At 39.9% G+C, this 19,546-nt stretch overlaps 1 protein-coding gene across 1 annotated transcript; it reads right to left on the bottom strand.

The window, feature by feature from the left end:
* Positions 1-245: 245 nt before the first annotated feature.
* On the bottom strand, positions 246-17,863 carry SLC39A6 (solute carrier family 39 member 6). Its single transcript, XM_061351460.1, has 10 exons — positions 17,840-17,863; positions 15,902-16,636; positions 14,488-14,668; positions 14,018-14,187; positions 12,637-12,849; positions 10,914-10,983; positions 9,095-9,472; positions 4,693-4,773; positions 4,126-4,316; positions 246-3,344 (listed from the first exon to the last, which is right to left on the bottom strand). Exons 2-10 carry the CDS (start codon positions 16,622-16,624, stop codon positions 3,192-3,194), a joined length of 2,160 nt encoding a protein of 719 aa, XP_061207444.1. The 5' UTR covers positions 16,625-16,636; positions 17,840-17,863; the 3' UTR covers positions 246-3,191.
* Positions 17,864-19,546: the final 1,683 nt, after the last annotated feature.

The raw sequence follows: 19,546 nt of genomic DNA, 5'->3' as shown, positions 1-19,546 counted from the left end.
TCCACAAAGGGCCAAAGAAACCTCAACCCCACAGCCCAGGCAGGTGAGAACTTGGGCATCTCTGGTTTGGCTCTCACTGCACATAGTTACCTAGTTTCTGTACAAGCACATGCCAAAACCACCAGGAAAGCATGTAATTAAAAAAAAAAAAAAACCAAATAAAACAAAACAAAACAAAAAAAAACCAACAAAACAACACAATACCAAAACCAAACAAAAAAGACCAAAAAAATCCAAACAAAAAAGAATACCCCAAAGCCACCCAATTTTGATTCCAGCCCTATCTGCCTATTCTATTTCCCAGCATCTAGCACAGGGAGTAGATAAGGCAGCTATAACAGCATATAAAATTAAGGTCTGTACCATTATTAACAGATACACAAAACAGATAGCGAGGCACATGACACACTGTTGCAGAAAAAACAGATGCATAAAAGTAAAGAGCTGCCTAGAGGCTTTGCCCCACCAGTTTGCCGAACCAGGAGCATTTTCAATGCAAGTACACTGCAACAGATGCAGATTCTACTTTATAAGGCTGACAAAGGAAGAAAAACAAAAACAAAACTAAACCACAAAACAACTAAACTTCTGTCATCTCGCTGGCACAAACCTACAGGAGGTTTTAGTCTGGACAACTGTCCATCCCAGAACTCTCTCCATCAAAGACTGAAGATCACTGAATGGATGGGATATGCTTGTGTCCAGGCTATTGAGCCATTTCTGCTGACATGCTCTAAAGGCAATTTATTTGTCATGTTGTTACAGTAGCAATGTGTTTGGATATGCAGATATTTCAGTGTCAGCTGACTACATCAAAAGCTGGCCAGGAACCCAGTGAAACACTAACTGAAGTTAGTAGACTTATCTCCATTATTTAATCATCTAAAAATCTCTTGTGCAACCCTAGGCTACATGCCTTCTTTCTGCGTCATATCCAGCACACAAACAGAAGTCTGACGTACTAAGAAATATTCATGACCAAGGAGACAGAGCATACCTGACATCTAGAAAGAGCTGAAGGTGTAGAACAGAAGGCAAATGACCCATAGGCTAATGCACTTTGAATTTATGGTGGTTTACCAGACCATTGGTAAACACAGTGCCCAAACCCTACAAAACCAATTAGGATGCAGTGAGGTTGCACCTCAGACACTGTATCTCAGCAGAACAGAGCTGTGATGAGAGGTTTGGGAAGAAAGAGGGGTGAAAAGTCTTGCATTATTTTTTTGCCCAGGAACATATCTTGCTCATGAGGAGCAGCACCGGAGCACGAACTGAGGCACATGAGCTCCAAGGGAGACCAGCACCATGACACCAGCAAAGGTGAGACTCATTTAGACAGGTCAGGCACAAATCAAACCACTCCAAAGGGCAACGCATTCATCTGCAATGAAGAGACATCAGGGAGAAACCTCCAAGAAGAAAAGAAGCCACATTTTAAGAAATCTGGAATGAGGTGGGACTGCCAGGATGAGGGATCAGTATAGAAAAATGCAGTAGTCAAAGTATGAAAAATTCCATTTTTGACATGCTTTGTGTATGTATGTGTGTCGGCATGGTGGTTAGTGTGGCTGGTCTGTACTTACTTGTTTTTCTGAAGAAAGCAGCGATGTGTACATATCAGAAACAAAACCGCTTTTGATAAACCAAAGAGTATGGTATTCAAGCACCAGAGGCAGCAAAGGAAAGATGAATATCAACAGGGATGTTTTAGGCAGAGTTTGGCTACAACAGTCAAGAAGTTAACATAGCAGAGGTAAGGGCATAAATATCATAAGAATGTAGACTAAAAAAAAAAAAAATGAAATACAAGTTACTTTCTCTTCAGAGTTCAAACAAACAGTTTAAGAGCATAGAAGACAGAGAAACAATGAGTAGATATATAGATCTATCTCGATTTTTAGCATACTCACATCTACTACTAATTTATGCTCAGAAACATTAGAATACAATTGTTATAAGAGTAAAAAGAGTACCGGATGGGTGATCAAGGAGATGCTACAGAAACATAGCAGAGGTCTATTGTACCATGGCAATACTCTCTGCAAATGCAGAATTTATTTATTTTGCCATTGCCTTTTTAATCCTTCTCCTTCCTTCACTTACTTTCAAGGTAATTAAAGCATTAAGTTCAAACTACATACTTATGTATACACTTACAATTAACATGCAGCTTCCTTATATATGCTCCGAAAGCAATTTTCCTATTTTGGATTTCTCAGCTTTAGTCATTGCAAAGACCATAACTGTTTTGCAAGCACAGGTTTGTGTGCAATCACACTGAAATCATCAGCTCTCCTACTCTGCACAAGCTACTTCCCAAATTCAATCAATGCTTTAGTTAAGGAACCTGTTGTAGTAAATGACTGTTTGTCTTAGCCTGTAGCACTCCTCCCCTTGATATCAGACTTTAATATAACTTTGCCATTTCAGGCAGCATTAAGTGGGATATGGCACTACTTTAAGTCTTTTTGATAGAATCCACATATATTGGAGCCAGAGCTATGCTTTTACTGTCTAATAGCTGATCAGAAGGGATGGAAAAAGTAAACATTTTTTTTTTGGAGCAGAAACCAGCTAGAATAAGACACAAAGATTCCACAAGCTACTGAGAGAAGAACCACCACAAAAAGGATGAAGTTGACTCATCTGCCACACCGTGTAAACTAGGTGGATGCAGAAGAGGTATGTTTCTACCAATATAAACACGCACTACACGTTACATCTTTCTTGTTTTACGCTGCTGCGTTTTATGTCCACTGATTTTGATTGTGCCAAAATAAAAACTGTCATTTTACTACTTTAAACCAACAAAACCCTGAAGTAAAAAAGTTAAATATAATTACATGGAGTAAATAAATTTACTAAAAGCCAAATCACAACACAAATCTTAACCCTGCAGCCAATACTCCTTTAATAGCTTTGGCACCTTCATCATATTTTACTAAGTACAGCTTTCCACAGTACCATACACAACGCTAAATCCTAAATTAAAAAAGTAATAAAAAAACCCCAAACAAACAAAAAACCAACCTTACAGTGTTTGTTTCTATCAGGGGAGAAGGGATAACAACAGCACACCAATAAAAATATCTAGTCTATATCAACCGTACCTCTCCACTAGGGAATTTAATAGAAAAAAAGCCTACCACATATAATTTAACACCAAGCTCTCTTCCTGGCAAACAGGATTACAAGTTTATACTGAAAACAATCTTATGTTCAAATACAGAGATAAGCAGCATTATCCCAAAACCCAACAGAATCCCAGCATTCTGTAACAGGAAGTATCCCCAGCGGCTACATCCATGATCACTGGCATCATTGTGGAGCATTTCAGGTACCTAAACAAACAAGAAAGTGTTAAATGCTTTCAAAGTAAACAGTTACTTCAAACCCAGTTCTTCAGCTGTGAGGCATGAGGTAGCAGAGCCTCACTCCTCTAGTCTTTCCTGTTGATTACATTACTATTACTCCTTGAATTAAGTGTCACTCAACATGAACAATATTATCAGAGGCTACTTTCATATTTAGAGACAGAATCTGTAATGTTCCAATTACTGTTTTCATGGTAATCATGCTGATGTCCTAAGCCAGCCACTTACTCAGGATATGACTGTTTACCAACTGATTTAATCAAGCCACATAAAGAATTCTATTCTTAAGACAAAAGTTAAGCTTTGACGAATATCCACCAAGTACTTTGTACTTCTGTACAAGCATACTTCTGAGGTATAGTTTTTAATACAATTTGTCTTTCTGCCAATAAGCAGTAATAGTTTAGTGCAAAAGTTGAAGCAAATTTAGTGGTTCATAGTGTGCCACTTGCTTTCTTACTACCTGCTATACTAGCCACTGTCAGAAGCAATTTTTTATACTCCTGCTGTTAACTGCTTCTGTTTAACAACTAAGAAAGAAAATCTCTCTACCTACAAGTAAACTAAACAAAAGCTATCTTCCACCTGAACATGTAACTGAGCACTTATGCTGTGTACTAATCAGCATCTCCAAGTACATAAAAAGTTAATTGAGGGAAAAAGAGATGGAAGATTTTGAGCTCCAAATGTAATTAGCATTAATTCTTGAACTGTATTATATACAATTAAAGTAAGTCTAGACACTTACCATATCCACAAGAGCCACATACATGAACAAGCCAGCTGTAAGTGCAAATATCCACATGGAAACATTGTCTGCATAATGACCGATGAGGATCCCGGTTGCCATCCCAAGGTAGGCCAGCATAGCTGACAGAGCATTATAAAGCACAGCTTGCTTGACAGTCATACCAGCTTTTAGAAGTACAGCAAAATCTCCTAAAACAGGTACAAAACAAAGTTTTCATCCACAGGTAACTCCTGGTGTATTCATGAGTTCTCCTCTTACAAGATTACTAAGCTATTTTTACACTGCTGTCTGCCTTATTTTTTTTTTTCCCCATTTATAAAATCAGTAATCACTGGAGGACACAAAATTCAGACAAAGTAACTGAACTTAGATTTTTTTTAAAGTAAGATTAATTCAAATAACTAAAAGACTGCTTTATTTCTTAAAAGTACCTTTGAGTAGACAACCTGACACAAAGTTTCCTGATCAGATTTTACTGTGCTACAGAATAAAGTCACTTAAAATTCTCCAAAGTACACCTGTGAGTACCTATACCTACAGCATATGGAAATACTGGTTTCTTACCTAGCTCATGAGGTAATTCATGGCAAAACACAGCCACAGAAGTGCTTAAACCACTAGATAACCCTTCAGTAAAGGCTGCTCCTATAAAGAGACAAGAGGGGGAGAAAACAATAAGAACATTACTGCATATTCAGACATCAAGTGCCATTTGCTTGTATTAGATTAGGACATTAATTTCATTCAATTTTTATTTATGCTTATGGAAGCATTTAAACTTAGCTGAACAGTTGTTGTTTAGGATTCATAAGTTTCAAAATCCTCCTTCAGAATCATCCACTTGAAGTAAAGCAAATTTCATTATCTTATTTCTGACCTAAGCCCAACACCCCTTAATATCACAACCCTTTCAAAAAAAAAAAAAAAAAGGCAATAAATGGAAATGCTGTCAGAAAAGACTTTTTTAAGGAAACGAAGAGAAGGCAGCAGCTCAACTGCCTCTAAGAGTCAGGCACCAGAAAGAGGGAAGCCAACCGCAAGAATGGCTACACAGTCACATGAAATCAGGAGTGGAAGATTGTGAATTCTAGGCAGCTTGCACATAAGTGAACTATCATACTTTAAATGGAGGAAAAAAGCCCATACAAGAAACCCTTAAACTAGTCCAAGTAGTTTTTCTTGTTTTCTCCACTCCTGTTGCTTACTATTTTTCTCAGGAGGAAGCAGCAGCACACAGTAGGGGTGAAGAGCTGAGACATATCTCATACAGGACAAGAGGTCACCAGCTGCATGGAGGGCCTCTCCAATGGGTGCAGCGAAACTGTGTCCAGCTTCCTCTTCATCCACTACCAGAAGCATGCCAGCAAACGGTGCTACCAGTACGCAAAGAGGCTCAAGGCCATCTCATACATAGTTGGCACACATGAGACCCACTAGTACTGCTCACAGAGGAAGAGCTACAATGGCAGCAAGACCAGAGCAGACAATCCCCTCAATTTGCTAAGGTCACCACCCACAAGTAGTCCAGCAGTCTATCCAGATGTAAATCCTGGGGGTTTACATTGCTATCCAGGTTTCATCTGGAAGAAATGACTGGTGCTCCTCCATGCAGTAATAACAGCAGCAGTGAAGGAGCTACAGGCATCTCTGGATGAGGGATAATGAACAGGGTACTGAGACAGTGTTTAGAAGGGATTCTACAGAGCCCAGAGTCTCAGACTAAAGATGAAAGCAGGACCAAAGCAGCACTCAAAAAGGAAACATGACCACCTGGAACAGTAACATTTCAAAAAGAGTAAAGCCTGGCAACAGGGAGAACCATCTGTCCCAATCTGTAGCAGGTAATCTAAACAACAGAAATAGCAATTTTTTCACTGCTAAAAAGATGTCTTGAAACACTGACAACTTGAAATATATATCTGGTATTATCCCCTCTGGAGAAACTGATTTAATAGTATCTTAAAATACACTTTTAAGACAACAGTTCTCTCAAAAAAACCAAAAACTGAAGAAATATATATACATAAGGGTAGTGTTCTGCTGTTTAGTTATTTATTGAAGCTAGACAGCAAAGTCTGAATCACAAAAGATAGTTTCTGACAAATTAGTCAGATGCAGCCATTCCATGCTTTAATAGAGAAATAAGCACTTTTAAATCTCATTCCTACATTATTAGCACAAGATATTTGAGGAAAAAAAATACAAATGAGGGAAGTTATGGATAACAAATCACATGAAATTAGTGAACTGAAGGATTACTCTGGATAAAGCTATCTTCACAGGAGCATTCACATCTTAATTTAAATACAGGTAAAATACTATACAAGTAGCATTGGCATTTTCAGATCATTTTGATGTTGTGAACATATCCAGAACTGAAAGAAACCCACTTCCATTAGCCTGAACAAGCTACACAGCAGGACGTCTAAAAGCCGTAGTTCACACTTGTTCAATAAGCCTTTGTTACCCCTCCTCATACTTTTCCCTTTGTAACTATAAAGTCATAGCTCCTTCCCATATCTACCTAATGCTAGGAGGTAACTGACTGTGTGTCATTTGTATGCAAATTCTCCTCCTCCCACCACATTTTCACTACTGATTAGCCAATAAATTTACATTTCATGCTGCAACTTTCATCAGAAATAAGATTAAATCAGAAAGTCACTTTTTACACTTTACTTTGAATTGAGTGAGTCTGAACAACTTCAAATACTGCTGTGAGAGAAAATAATTGTTACCGGGGTTTCTCCTCAAACAAGAATGAACTTGTTCCTACAATAAAAGTTACAGGAAAAACTGATACTGATGAACTGACCTCGGATACAAGGTAGAAATGAATCCAATACTGGTAAAGATTGGTCTTATACACTAAAGTCAAGGTTATGAAGGACTAGCATAAGAACTGAAGATGACTGGTTTGACTTCATTTTCTGTAACTTACTTTAGCATTTTCAATGTAAAATACCTGTAGTCTAGCTCTCTTAGAAAAAACAAGGGAATTTTCAAACCCAACTTCTCACACAGAAGCCCAAAACATAATATTCAATGTTATTTTTGTGATAAAGAAATATTTTCATTGAAGCATTGTCAAAAAAGACTGAATTACAACATGCAAGGGGAAATATAGGGACAATAATAAAAAAGTCTGTTTAGAAGTAAAATAATTTAGTTTACAGTCATTTATGTTAAAAAATAATTTTTATTAGTTTATACTAGTTTAAATTAAAAGAAAAAAATCAAAATACCAAACACCTCAACTTTAAGAGCAAGATTTTGAGTACAGATTTTTAAAATACCATTTTTTTTAAAATACTTTTCCAAGAGACTGAGCCTGTTTTGAGACAGAACAGCACACTGAGCACCTGAAGCAATCTACTTATGCTACACTCTAATTGATACAGACCCTCTTAATCAAAAAATCTGCATAAAGGCAACATATAATGACTTTATTGGTATCTCCTCCATGATTCAATTTCTGACAGGTAATAGCTAATTTCTGCCCTAATTAATGGCCTACTCTCACATTCATAGAATACAAAAAGCAGCACAGACCTTCTCTGAAGGTTAGTACAAGCACAAGAACTGCAATGCTGCTCTTCAGTAGATAGCAATATCTGAAAATATGGACGTGACTGGACTCCTATGCAAAGCATAAAAGCACTTTGGAGAACACTATGCCTTGGACCAAATTCATTTTACAGTAAAAATGAATGTACACGTCCCTATCACAGCACAAAAATCACACATATGTAGCCTAATCTCCTGGACAGATCTTCAGACTAAAGCAGGTTGAAACCAGGGTCCCACCTCCCTACTCACAAGTGGCCTGGGGAAACTTAAATGCAATGCACTCACAGCCCAGAAAGCCAACCACACCCTGGGCTGCATCAAAAGGAGCATGACCAGCAGGTCAAAGAAGTTGCAAGACCCAACTTGGAGTATTGTGTACAGTTCTGGTGCCCTCAACAGAGAAGATCATGGAGCTGCTGGAGCAAGTAGAGGATAAGGAGGCTTGAGCACCTCCCATATAAAGACAGGCTTAGAAAATTGGGGCTGTGCAGAGACTTAATAGCAGCCTTCCAGTATCTGAAGGGGCCTAACAAAGATGCCAGAGAGAGATTTTTTCATGAGGGACTGCGGCAATGGGACAAGGGGAGATGGGTCAAAACTTAAGCAGGGGAAGTTTAGGTTAGATATAAAGAAGAAGTTCTTTACTGTCAGGGTGGGGAGGAACTGGAACAGGCTGCCCAAAGAAGTGGTAAATCATATGCCCCACCCCTGGCAGTGTTCAAGGCCAGGCTGGAGAGGGCCTTGAACAACATGGTCTAAATGGGAGGTGTCCCTGCCTATGGCAGAGGGGTTGGAACCAGATGATCTTAAGGTCCTTTCCAACCCAAACCATTCTGTGATTCTGTAAGCAGTGCCTGTCACAGGCAAAGCCACACATGCAAAGTATGGAACCTGACTTTGCTATGTAACAAGTGAAGATGGAAGAGAAAGAAATAAAGGAAGCCAATGATACGAGTGGCCTGACTGAAGTGGAAAAAACACAGTTACCTTATATGTAACTAAGATGACAAGCTTGTCTTACAAAAAAAAAAAAATTTAAAATTGCTGAGCACTTACAGACACTGAAATAAAATCAGCTCTAAGTCCTAAATACTTTTTATAAGCCTAGCTTTAGTTTTGAAAAAACATTAGCTTTAACTGCTAAAAGCAGGAAATACAGCATAGTCTTCCTAAAGAAACATAGCTGTAAGCACATAACTTGTTTCATCTGCCACTGATACACAGGTTGTTAAACTGGAGATTTTTCTTACTCATTCACAGCTGCTATGAAGTATTAGCTCAGGCATTAAAGATCCACCCATAATTAGTGACATTCCTAAGAAAGAGATAAGTAACAGCAAGAAGACTTTAATGTCTTTACATACAAAAAAGCTACAGTATCCAAGCCCACACTTACCAATTGCTAGGCCATCACTAAAATTATGTAGTCCGTCTCCCATAATCACCATCCATGCCAGAGTTGCTATTCCCGCATCCTTCAGTTCTTCACGTGAGTAGCGCTGACTGTGACTGTGGGGATGATGGTTCTGATGATGATGGTGATGTAGAATGTGATGGTAGTCATGGTGATGATGACTAAGATGATCTGTCTGTCCCAGAGTATCATGTAAATGAGAATGACATTTGTTTCTACAGCCCCTGGACACATATTCATTTTCAGCCTCTTCTTGATGAGAATGAGCTATCATCACTTCTTCTTCTTCTTGCACGGCTGGCTGCTGAGAAATGAATGTTGATGGATCTTGAGAGTCTGTCCCCAGGTAGCCCTCAGGCCCTGTTACAAAAACCCAGAGTAAAATATTACACATTTTTTAAATCACCTAGGAAGCAAAGATACAGCAAGTTGACAAAGCAATGTAGTAAAGAAAAAACTAGTAAGTCTAGAAGCTGAGACATGGAAATATTCAAGGCCAACTCAGATGGGGCTTCATGCAGCGTGGTCTAGTGTCCCTTCCGCTAGTTGGAAATAGATGAGCTTTTATGTCCCTTCCCATCCAAAGCATTCTGTGATACACCAGCTTCTTACACCAGAAGCTTCTCCCTCCTCACACCCCCCCTGCCCCCAAGGGTTTCCACAGGTTTTTTTTTTCCATTAAATTTCTGAGATAATTCCCAATAGTTCAAAATAATAAAAAACTTAGTTTTTATCCCTACTACTGAAGCAGTCCCTACATTTAGGAGGGCACAAATGCCTCCTAAAAAGGTAGAAAAAGCTTTTACTTTCAAACTCTGTGCAATTTAAGCACAACAGCATACAGCTCTACATCTCAGTTTCACAGCATGAAGGCTGTTAATTTAACTGTGTCAGAATGACAAACTGCTGTCTGGAAAGCATATGCCATTTGTTCATCTTAGTGCTGAAGAGTAAGAATGCCGAAAAGGATTACATTATAGATCATTTTGGAAACTCCTGTAATTGACGTAATACAGGAGCTTACATTTGAACACCTAAAAATAAACACCCAAAAATAAAGCCATCACCACAGACCAGGAAACATCCTCACATAAACATTAGTGACACACTAAGGATAGTTATTTTAACTAACTCCTAAAAGTTGCTAAATTCTTTCCTTGCGATTAAATGAACAAACACTTCCCCCCCACACCTTGCACTACTGACAACTCTTTCTTTAGTTATAAAATTATTCTGAAAAACTGAACACACCTTTAAGCCACAAGAGCTAACAAGTATCTAGTGAGATGTGCTTTGGCTCACACTATGATTTTGGGGAAAATGATCATTTGCAGTCCCAAATACTTCAAGTAACCTCTAAGATTTTAGACTATTCCAAGTCATAAATACTCAAACTAACAAAACCCAGACTTAAGATATACAGAAGTCTAAATAATGGAACACATATATAACATCTAAGTCTGTACCAGCAGGTACAGCCGTATTTGCAACAGGCATAGCCAGAACTGCTTCAGAAATAACTTTATCTTCTGCTATTAAATCCAAAACTAAAAGGCTTAAGGTTTCAAAACTCTGAATTCACTGCTTCCAACCTGTCAATCCTTTCTAAAGGGAAGCAGCAAACAGAACTAGTCCTTTACATAGGAACGCACAAACAGGTCTTGTATTAAAAAGAACTCAAGTAGGTAGTGACCCAAACCATGGTAAGAAACAACTCTATGAGATGCCATGGATCAGGCATTTTTTTTTTTTAAACAGCATTGCCACAAAACAACAACTGTTCAATATCACCGAGACTTACGATCATCTGCGTCTAACTTTTCTTCATTCGCTGAAAACTTCTTATTTTCTCCATCATCTTCATTTTTTTTCTTATTCCAAAAGAAAATACCGTAGTTATGAATATTTTACTTATTTTTCAGGATATACATGAGTAACATGACATTCACAACATTTATGCAGCCTGCACAGAAAGAGGACAACATGGAAGCCATATAAAGAGTACAGAAGAGGAACATCAGAAACTCAGCTAAGTACAGTAAGATGAAAAAGGTTCCTCAGGCTCCATAGGAGGGGCAAAAAAACCACGAAACCCACACATTTTTGAAAAAGGAATAAAGCAGACAGGTTCATCTGAAAAGCAGAACACATCAAATACTGAGTAAGAATCATTCCACTTACTCATTTCCAGTGTAACATCAGTATGGTTTCTTCTAATGCACTGGAGGAAAACCAACTAAAATCTCTAATCATTGCTCACTGATGTCTATATCACAACAATTTGTGATCAGTGACTCCATATCTAGAAGGGCATACTTAGTCTAACAGGAAGTCTATTGCCAGTGGCTGAGAGGACCCTGAAAGTATTTGCTTTGCTTGGAGCTTGCCATGACCTCTCCCGGCAACTACATTTAACTAGACAGGAAAACAATCCTCTCACTCGCAGTTAGGTTAGGTTCAGTACAAACCACACCAACACAACTTCCCATGACCAAAGTCCAAGAGTTTACATGGTATCTGTCCTGAGACTGTTACCTTAGTGACTGATTTAATAATAAATCCAGACATTATCAGTCATTGTGGTAGCACAGAAAATAGCTATTTTTAAACCAAGTAGTTAGGACTTTACTAACTTTCTTCAAGCAAAATTTAATATATCACCAACTTTTACTGTATCATTTTATACTGAGTCAGCTTTTACATAATTGTTTATTCCTGGCTACACATTAAAGACATCAGTTACCAGTAATAGGTAAGTTACCAGCACTTACAACCTGCCAAAATTCTTATAATTTACCTTCCACATAAAAAAAAAAAAAAACAAAAACAGAAACCAGCATAGTAATCTAAAGGCTACGTTGTTCTTTGGTTTTGGGAGTTTGTTTGGTCAGTTTCTGTTGGGTTTGTTTGTTTTTTTTTTTTTTTGTTTGTTTGTTTGTTTTGGGGGGGTGAAGAAGGGAAAAAAACAAGAGGCTGGACAGGCTGTATTTCCAGAAGGAACACTATCTAACGAAGTCACTTTCTACAGTGTAGTTGGATGCCAATTTATGCATGCACTTACTGCCAACCCTTACACCCCTTTTGTGCAAGTGCCTCCCTCAACAACAGTACAATAACTGTATGAGTCTATCTTACTTCATCCCGTATGAGAATTAAAATAATAAAAACAATTCAAGTAGTTGTGCAATTGCCTTGAGATGTCAGAACTCAATAATGAACCATAACTTCCAAAATCACTACTAAAACAGAGGATGCAAATGGATATTTGCTCAAACAATTCACTCTGGTGTCAAGCCTGTACTATATGTCTGGTTAAGGAAATAGCTCAAGAGCTCTTCCATAACAGGACCACACAAAAAGTTATTGCATAAAGTATGTGTGTCACCAGTATAAATGAAATTACAACACTAATCAAGTCAGCAATTACTATTAAATCAGAGATCTATGGTATTCATAAATGATTTTTTGTAAGCGTATTCAGAAATCATGCAATGCACTATAGCTTCAAGTAAGAGTTTCTGTACCTTTTTCTTCTTGTCTTTAAACTGTTTTATTAAAGTGATCAAATGCTCCACTAGAAACATGAAATATAATCCTCCAAGTGCTGTAAGTCCCTTCCATGTAGAATCCAGGTTGGCACTCTCCTCTATACTTTGAGAAGCAAGATGTTTGAACATAGAGCTTTTGTTTTGTTCAAGCAGAGTTTTTTCATGGTGATGGTGATGGTTGCCATGAGACTAAGGGGAGAACCAAATGGGTAAGTCATTATACTCAAAAGAACTGATAACATAAGAAATACAAGATATTCTTCACATTCTTTTTCCCAAGTCAAGTCCAGACTTGCCAATTTTCATTGGGCAAATACTCTGGACAGAAACTCAAGTGATTACAAATAAGTCTGCTGATACAGAAAAAACACTGCAGAGATTGAGAGTAGGCCTGGTATTCACCCTTTCACGGAAGCTACAGGCATTCTGCTCAATACAAGATGTACAACTACCCCCACAGAAACTCGTGACATCATCAAGAAAACTGCATCTTAAGTACTCAGTTACAGCAACCACACCAATTACTTTCCCATCTAAGACAGCATACAGTTTCTGTATGAAGAACTTGCCAGTAGTTTCCTTCTTTAAAGGAACTCTGACATTCTTCCCCTCCTTACTGGCTACTGATAAGTTCACAATAAAAAAAATTTGGGGGCACCTCCCCCACTCATGTTTACATTTACACAGCCTCACACAGCAAAATGGAAAAAGAATCTAATGAATTACAGGCAGGTCTCAAACTACCTGCAGTCCTTTTTATCCATCTCAGACAAAAAGCTCCAGCAATCAGGTAAGAGCTCCAAAGAAAAGTGGAAATTTAGCAATCATACTCCAATTTCATTGTCCACACATAACTTCAAAATCCACCAAGAAACGTTTTCTTTGGATTTCAGCCATGTTTTATTCTAACCAAAAAATTGCAGTGAATAAGCAATCAAGATAAGTGGGTGATAACAGAAAACAACGGATTATCTATTGCGCATTAAAATGTACAGTGAGCAATATCTGGTATCTATGAAGTTCATTAAACTGGAAAAATAAAATAGGCATTACAGTAAGTGACTAAACACATGCAAAATCCTTGCATGCAAGGAACAAGAGTGATTTAGCACCATATATGACTAAGAACAGCAAACACAGGAATAATGTGTGAAGTTCTTACACTATAAGGACTGCGAAATGAATAATACAGTTTCAAATGGGAGACCTTTCCATCAAATAATCTACTTTACAAGACCGGTAAGTGACTCACCAAATAGGCATTAATTAACAAGGATTAAAATTATCACTAAGGAGTACAGACAGGTGTCAAATTCTCTGCTTAGAGATAATGAACAAAACAGTAATTAATACTCACATGAGGAAGGAGGTGTAAGAAAGCATCTCCACTCAAAGTCCCCACAGCCAATGCCACAAGAAAACTTAGGAGAAATTTGAAAAACACTCGATTCATCAGTGGTACCAATATAACACCCAGCAAGGAAAGAAAACTGATGATGGAGATGGATATAAAGCCACCAATCCAAGCTGGTTTAAAAGAAAAAAGTAGTAAGAATAAATCACAGCTGTATGAGATTGCTTGTTTGACATTCCTGCTATCAAATACTCCTGACCATTCAATTAATCAGATGTTAACAAATTGTGTATCACAAAGATCTCTCTCTACGCATGGTCAAGTGCTAAAAGAAAATGACAAACTTTTTTCAACTCTGAAACATGTTTCTCAAATTTATAACCAACATTAATAAATTTTCAGCAAGCTTTTATTCCATTTCAAAAATAAAAAAAAATAAAATAAAACAAAACCAAACCAAACCCACAACCTACCTATTTGCAGAGAGTAACTTTTTGGAGGAGTTTCAGCTTTTTCACTAGTTGCATGGACTATGCAGTATTTGCCATCAATCTGATTAATAAGAGCTGGACAGAGGTAACTAAATTCTGTAGCAGTCAACAATACTTGAGTGCCTATTCCATGGGACTGCATCAATTTTGATGCACTGGAGCACTGTGGAAAGACGTGTATTAAAGATTAATCAGAACCAAAATACCCCGATATATCTGAAGAGCCTGTACACCCTATTTTAATTGAAATGCATCAGATGAAAACAGCTGTATCAATAGAAAGTAAACACTGGTAACAAAGCAATTTAGGAAGAACCATACCTCCACCCCACTCAGAAAGCTAGTTTGGGAGTCCTGGTATATGGGGCATAATTATCAGTCTTCCTCAAAACAAAGGGGTCAGATACTTTCCTGTGCAAGCAAAAAACGTCTAGCACTTTCAATCGAATTTCAGAGACCATATAAAGAAGTACTAAGAAGGTTAAATCCCTTTTTATAGAAGTGACAACCACAGGAAGTTTTGTACAGAACGTGATCTGCATGTGCTTCCTCCAGAGAAGTACAACCTACAGTCCTGCTGCATTTAAATAACAGGAGTACTGCTGCTCTGACTGTGAAGAATGCAGTAACCTTGTGAATACAGTGCCTACAACAACTACACAACACCCAGTGAATTACCTGTCATGGCTGCATACATTAAGACCCCAGAGAGACACTTGCTTTTGAAAGCATTTAATGGAGGAGGATCTGATAGTGTAAAAAAACTGCTTAAAGCACTATAGACCTTATCAGCAATACCGATTTTTAACATTTTAAAGTAATAGTTAACATTTTGCAGCCATCTGTTTCACAGTTGGTGTCTACATACTATCTTAAAGAAGATGGGGAGGGTGGAATTGAAGGAAGAAGGTGCCTATTACTTCCCTGCAGCTCTAACACTACCTACCATAGGATTATCTAGCACTTGTGAAGTAGCTTTGATAAGAATGACAGTATTTTAGCTAGATATTTTTTCACTTTCACCACATCATTAGGAAAAGACAACAGATTCTGGCTTTAAGGCAGAACAGCAAGTTTTAAATTCAAAGTGTTTTCACATTTAGTAGTATCAAAAAAGAATATATAAATATATAAAAGTGTATGTTTATATTTAATGTATGTACATATTTTTCAGAAAAATTAAAAACTAGATTGCTTATATATTTTCCTCTGAGTTCAGGAGCATAGCACAACATTCCTTCAAAACGTTAAGTTTCAAGGGAATCTGTATGCTTTTGGCTACAAGTACTGTTACACCACAAAACACTCACCCATTTAAACAGTAAGCACCATAATAAGCCATAATAACATTCCCAGTGGATCTGGATTCTCAAGAACACAAGACAATCAGCCTCACCTCTTGTGTGTTTTGGTTTTTCAGTTTAGAATACAGGTAACTCCCTTTTTCTGATTCCTTTGGAGAAGCATGAGATTCATTTGCTTTGCTGTTCACAGGTAAGCTTGCGTTGCTGCCGCCTGTGACATTAACCGTATTAGGACTGGACAGACCTAGACGAGCAGCAGGCTTCACTCCTCCAGGTTGCACATTCTGTAACTCAGAGTGGCCACCCGTGGTAGCAGGGACGAAGGGTGCCGTTCTTTCATTAACCACGTTCTTGCTGCGTACAAAGTTTTGCTGATGTTCTGAATTTTGTATTTTATGAGGCTCCTTTGAGTGACTGTTCCTGTGGTCTTTGTTAGCATCCGATTCGTGGTTTGGACAAACAGTCTTCTCTGAGATTTTACTCAACGGCACATGATTATGATGGTGATGGTCATGATCATGGTCATGCTCATGTTCTATTTTAATTCTTTTCATTTTATCTATACCTATGTTCTGGAGCAGTTTTTTAAATCCATCAATTGACAGCGAGTTGTTTTCTCCATAACGATGAAAGAGTTCTTGAAGGTGAAACTTCTGTATTAATCCTGCCAAATCAATATTAACACCAGCTGCCTTTTCTGGAAAAGTTCTCTCCATTGTATGCACAACAGTAACCATCTCCACTCCATGATGATAAATTTCACACATTAGTAGGGAAAACGATAGAAGGAAAGTGACTGACACTGTACTCTCCATTACAGTTTCTTCCTACCAAAAAAGAAACAAAAATAAAATTAAAAAAAAAAAACTTTAACAGTTTCCATAAAACCGATCACATCTTCCTCTGTAACAGATGTTCATAATTTGCTTAAACAAAAGAAACCTACAACTGACCAAAACAAACCCTACTCAAAGTATCAATGCAGTAAGCAAACAACTATTTAAATATCTTACACATTCATCACCTTTTCCCAGGTGCTGTGGCCTCAGGCAACAGGAAATGAAGCTGCATACCACAGAGAAGTCACTGGCCGTAAACACCCCCTAGGTGTGAACTTATCTTTGTTTAGCTTGGCCTGAGCCAGTCCTCTTAACACAAGCTAAACAAGGAGAGAACACCCTCAAGGGTGTGCCAACTGAGTTCTAGGTTAGGCTTTTCTTGTGGTAAAAACAAGCCTTATAATTTCTCTCTTCGTAACGAATAGATTGTACAAATTGTATGTTCACGCCTAAGAATCAAAATCCCCAACCTTTCATCTCTGAATTTCCCAGAGTTTTTGGCGGGGTGAGTTTTCAGCACTCCAGAAAAAAAAAGTGTTTATGTTGTCTGCGTGTTTTAACATTGGTGTCGATTCTACAGCTCCATTCAGCAGGCAGGCAGACCATAGCTGCAGAGCAAACGCAAGCATCAACACTTGTGTGTTTTATTCCATAATCACAGAATAGTTTGGGTCGGAAGGGACCTTAAAGAGCATCTTGTTCCAACCCCCCTGCCACAGGCAGAGACACCTTCCACTAGACCAGGCTGCTCAAAGCCCTGCCCAACCTGGCTTACTCCTAGCAAGACAATGGATTAAACGGTATTCAGGCCGCGTACGGACCACGTCTGAAAGCTGCCTCCACCCTTTCCTAAAGAGGCACGAAAAACAACGTAATGCAGACAACTTCTCGGTTTCCATCAAGCCTTTAACTACGCTTAAAATCCCAGCACTGCCACCGGGACCCGCAGGCCGCGCCAATACCCTCGGTCCCCGCCACAAATCTTACCGACAGGGGGGAAAGCACCAGAACCGTTCCCCCCACCCCCGCTCCCCTGACGCCGTGACCGCGCCCGGCCCGCCTCACCGCGGGAGGGGAGACCCCGGCCCGGCCCCGACGCTTCCCGGGCCGCTACCCACGACTTCCAGTGCACGGTGGGGCGGGACGAGCGCAGCCCCAGAACGATGCGGCGCTGGGCATGGCCCCGCTTACCCGGCGGCAATTCCACCGGCGCGGGGCGGCCCGGCACTACGCGGCTGCCGCCCCCTGCCCGGCCAGAAGACGCACCGGGCTGCCCCCCCGCCGCCCCGTGAGGACAAGAAGAGGGAGGTTACCTCAGCAGCCGCTATCCGTCAGCCCCCTTCCCCGCCGGTGACCCGCCACGCGCGCGACCCAGCCGCACCATGCCACCGCCCCCTTCTTTTCCTTTTCCGGGTGCGGCGGCAGTCACGCGCCTCTCCGGCTGCCAATGGGGAAGCGCGGTGGGTGTCACGTGGGTACGGCGGAGCGCGTGGTGGTTGCCGGGCTGCTTCGACGGTGGCTGGAGTTGTCCCCCGTCCCCTAAGGAGGGAAAGGGGAAGGAAAGGGAAGGGAGGGGGAAAAGAGGAAAGAGGTGAAGGAAAGGGAAGGAAAAGAATGTGAAAGGGAAGAGAAGGGAGAGCTTGGGAGGGCCCAGGAGGAACCAGTAAAAGGCCAGGTGGGTGAGAGTCAGGGGTCTGTGGGAGGGAGGTTGAATCCTGAGGGAGTAATTACTTCCCAAAGTACTGGAACCCGGGTTTAGCCTTTATCAGAATACAAAGGTTTGCTGGGATGTGTGAAATACTCCCAAGAGAGTTAAAGTTAACTGTGGGTGAGAGTTGGAGCAATCAATGCTCGTTGAAACCACAAGTCATTCTGGGCTTGCAGTGGTTTAGGTGAAGGCACTGGGTGTGGTAGCAGAGTCTTGTCAGTGTCTTGAGAGAGGACTCAGTCTTGGAAAGTGTATATGTGTGTGGGCAGGCAAGGACTGGAAGTGGACCGAGAGGTTGTAAAGGGGGTGCAGGTAAATGGCAGGCGATGCCAGTGTTAGATTACATGTACTAGGGTATTGCAGTGAGCGCTGTTTGGCTGAACCTGGCATTAATGATCTGGCAAAATAAAACTGCTCCATGGACAACTGGATGAAGAGGCAATCGGAAAGGACTGAGATCGCCTCAGAGGAGGTCTCAGAACTTGCTAGGAACATGTTGCTTTCTTCTGAGTAGGCATACTGTATTTTTCAAATCTGGCTCTGCTGTAACACTTCTGTTAACTGGTCATGACCCTGTAATTGTTGTATGTCCTAGGCACAGGCTCTTTGTGTTTCCTCTTTCTTCTACTGCTTCCAAAGTTTTACTTTCTACTATCACATCAGTTAAGATTGCTGCTACAGTGGCTACAGTTCTGCTTACACATCCCAGATGACTTTGGAATTTGGCCTCTTGTGTGATCAAAGTGTTCGGACTTGCTGGAGTGTGAAGGCAGTGATGAATCCTACCCTTCACAGTCACGACTAGTGTTGCCCAGGGATTCCTTAATTGCTTTGCTGAGTGTCTATCAGGGCAAGTGTTTTAAAGCTTACCAGTTTGGGACCAGTAAGGAGCTGGCTGTTCATGCAGTTTTAGTCTCTTTGAGTGCCGCTATGCAGAGAAGGTACCAGGGGTCACAGGGGCCCATGGCTCTGTAATACCAGCAGCTGAAGAGGCTGAAATGCATGGAGGTCTCAGTGCCACCAGCTGGACAAAGGGCTCATCGTCATAGGTGTCCCTGTGGAGTGGCAGCAACTTGCATATTGTATGCATGCATATTGTGTGGCTGTGGACATCGGTGTCAATAATTGCTAATGACCATTAAGCTGGACTAGCAGGCTAGTAAGGATAAGAGGCTTGGGAACCAAATACT

Source organism: Neopsephotus bourkii, unplaced genomic scaffold (assembly GCF_033783945.1).
Source record: "Neopsephotus bourkii isolate Nb327-2 ecotype Australia unplaced genomic scaffold, CSIRO-AGI_Nbou_v1 NB_591, whole genome shotgun sequence".
NCBI lineage: Eukaryota > Metazoa > Chordata > Aves > Psittaciformes > Psittacidae > Neopsephotus > Neopsephotus bourkii.
This window is presented reverse-complemented; position numbering and strand designations above follow the sequence as displayed.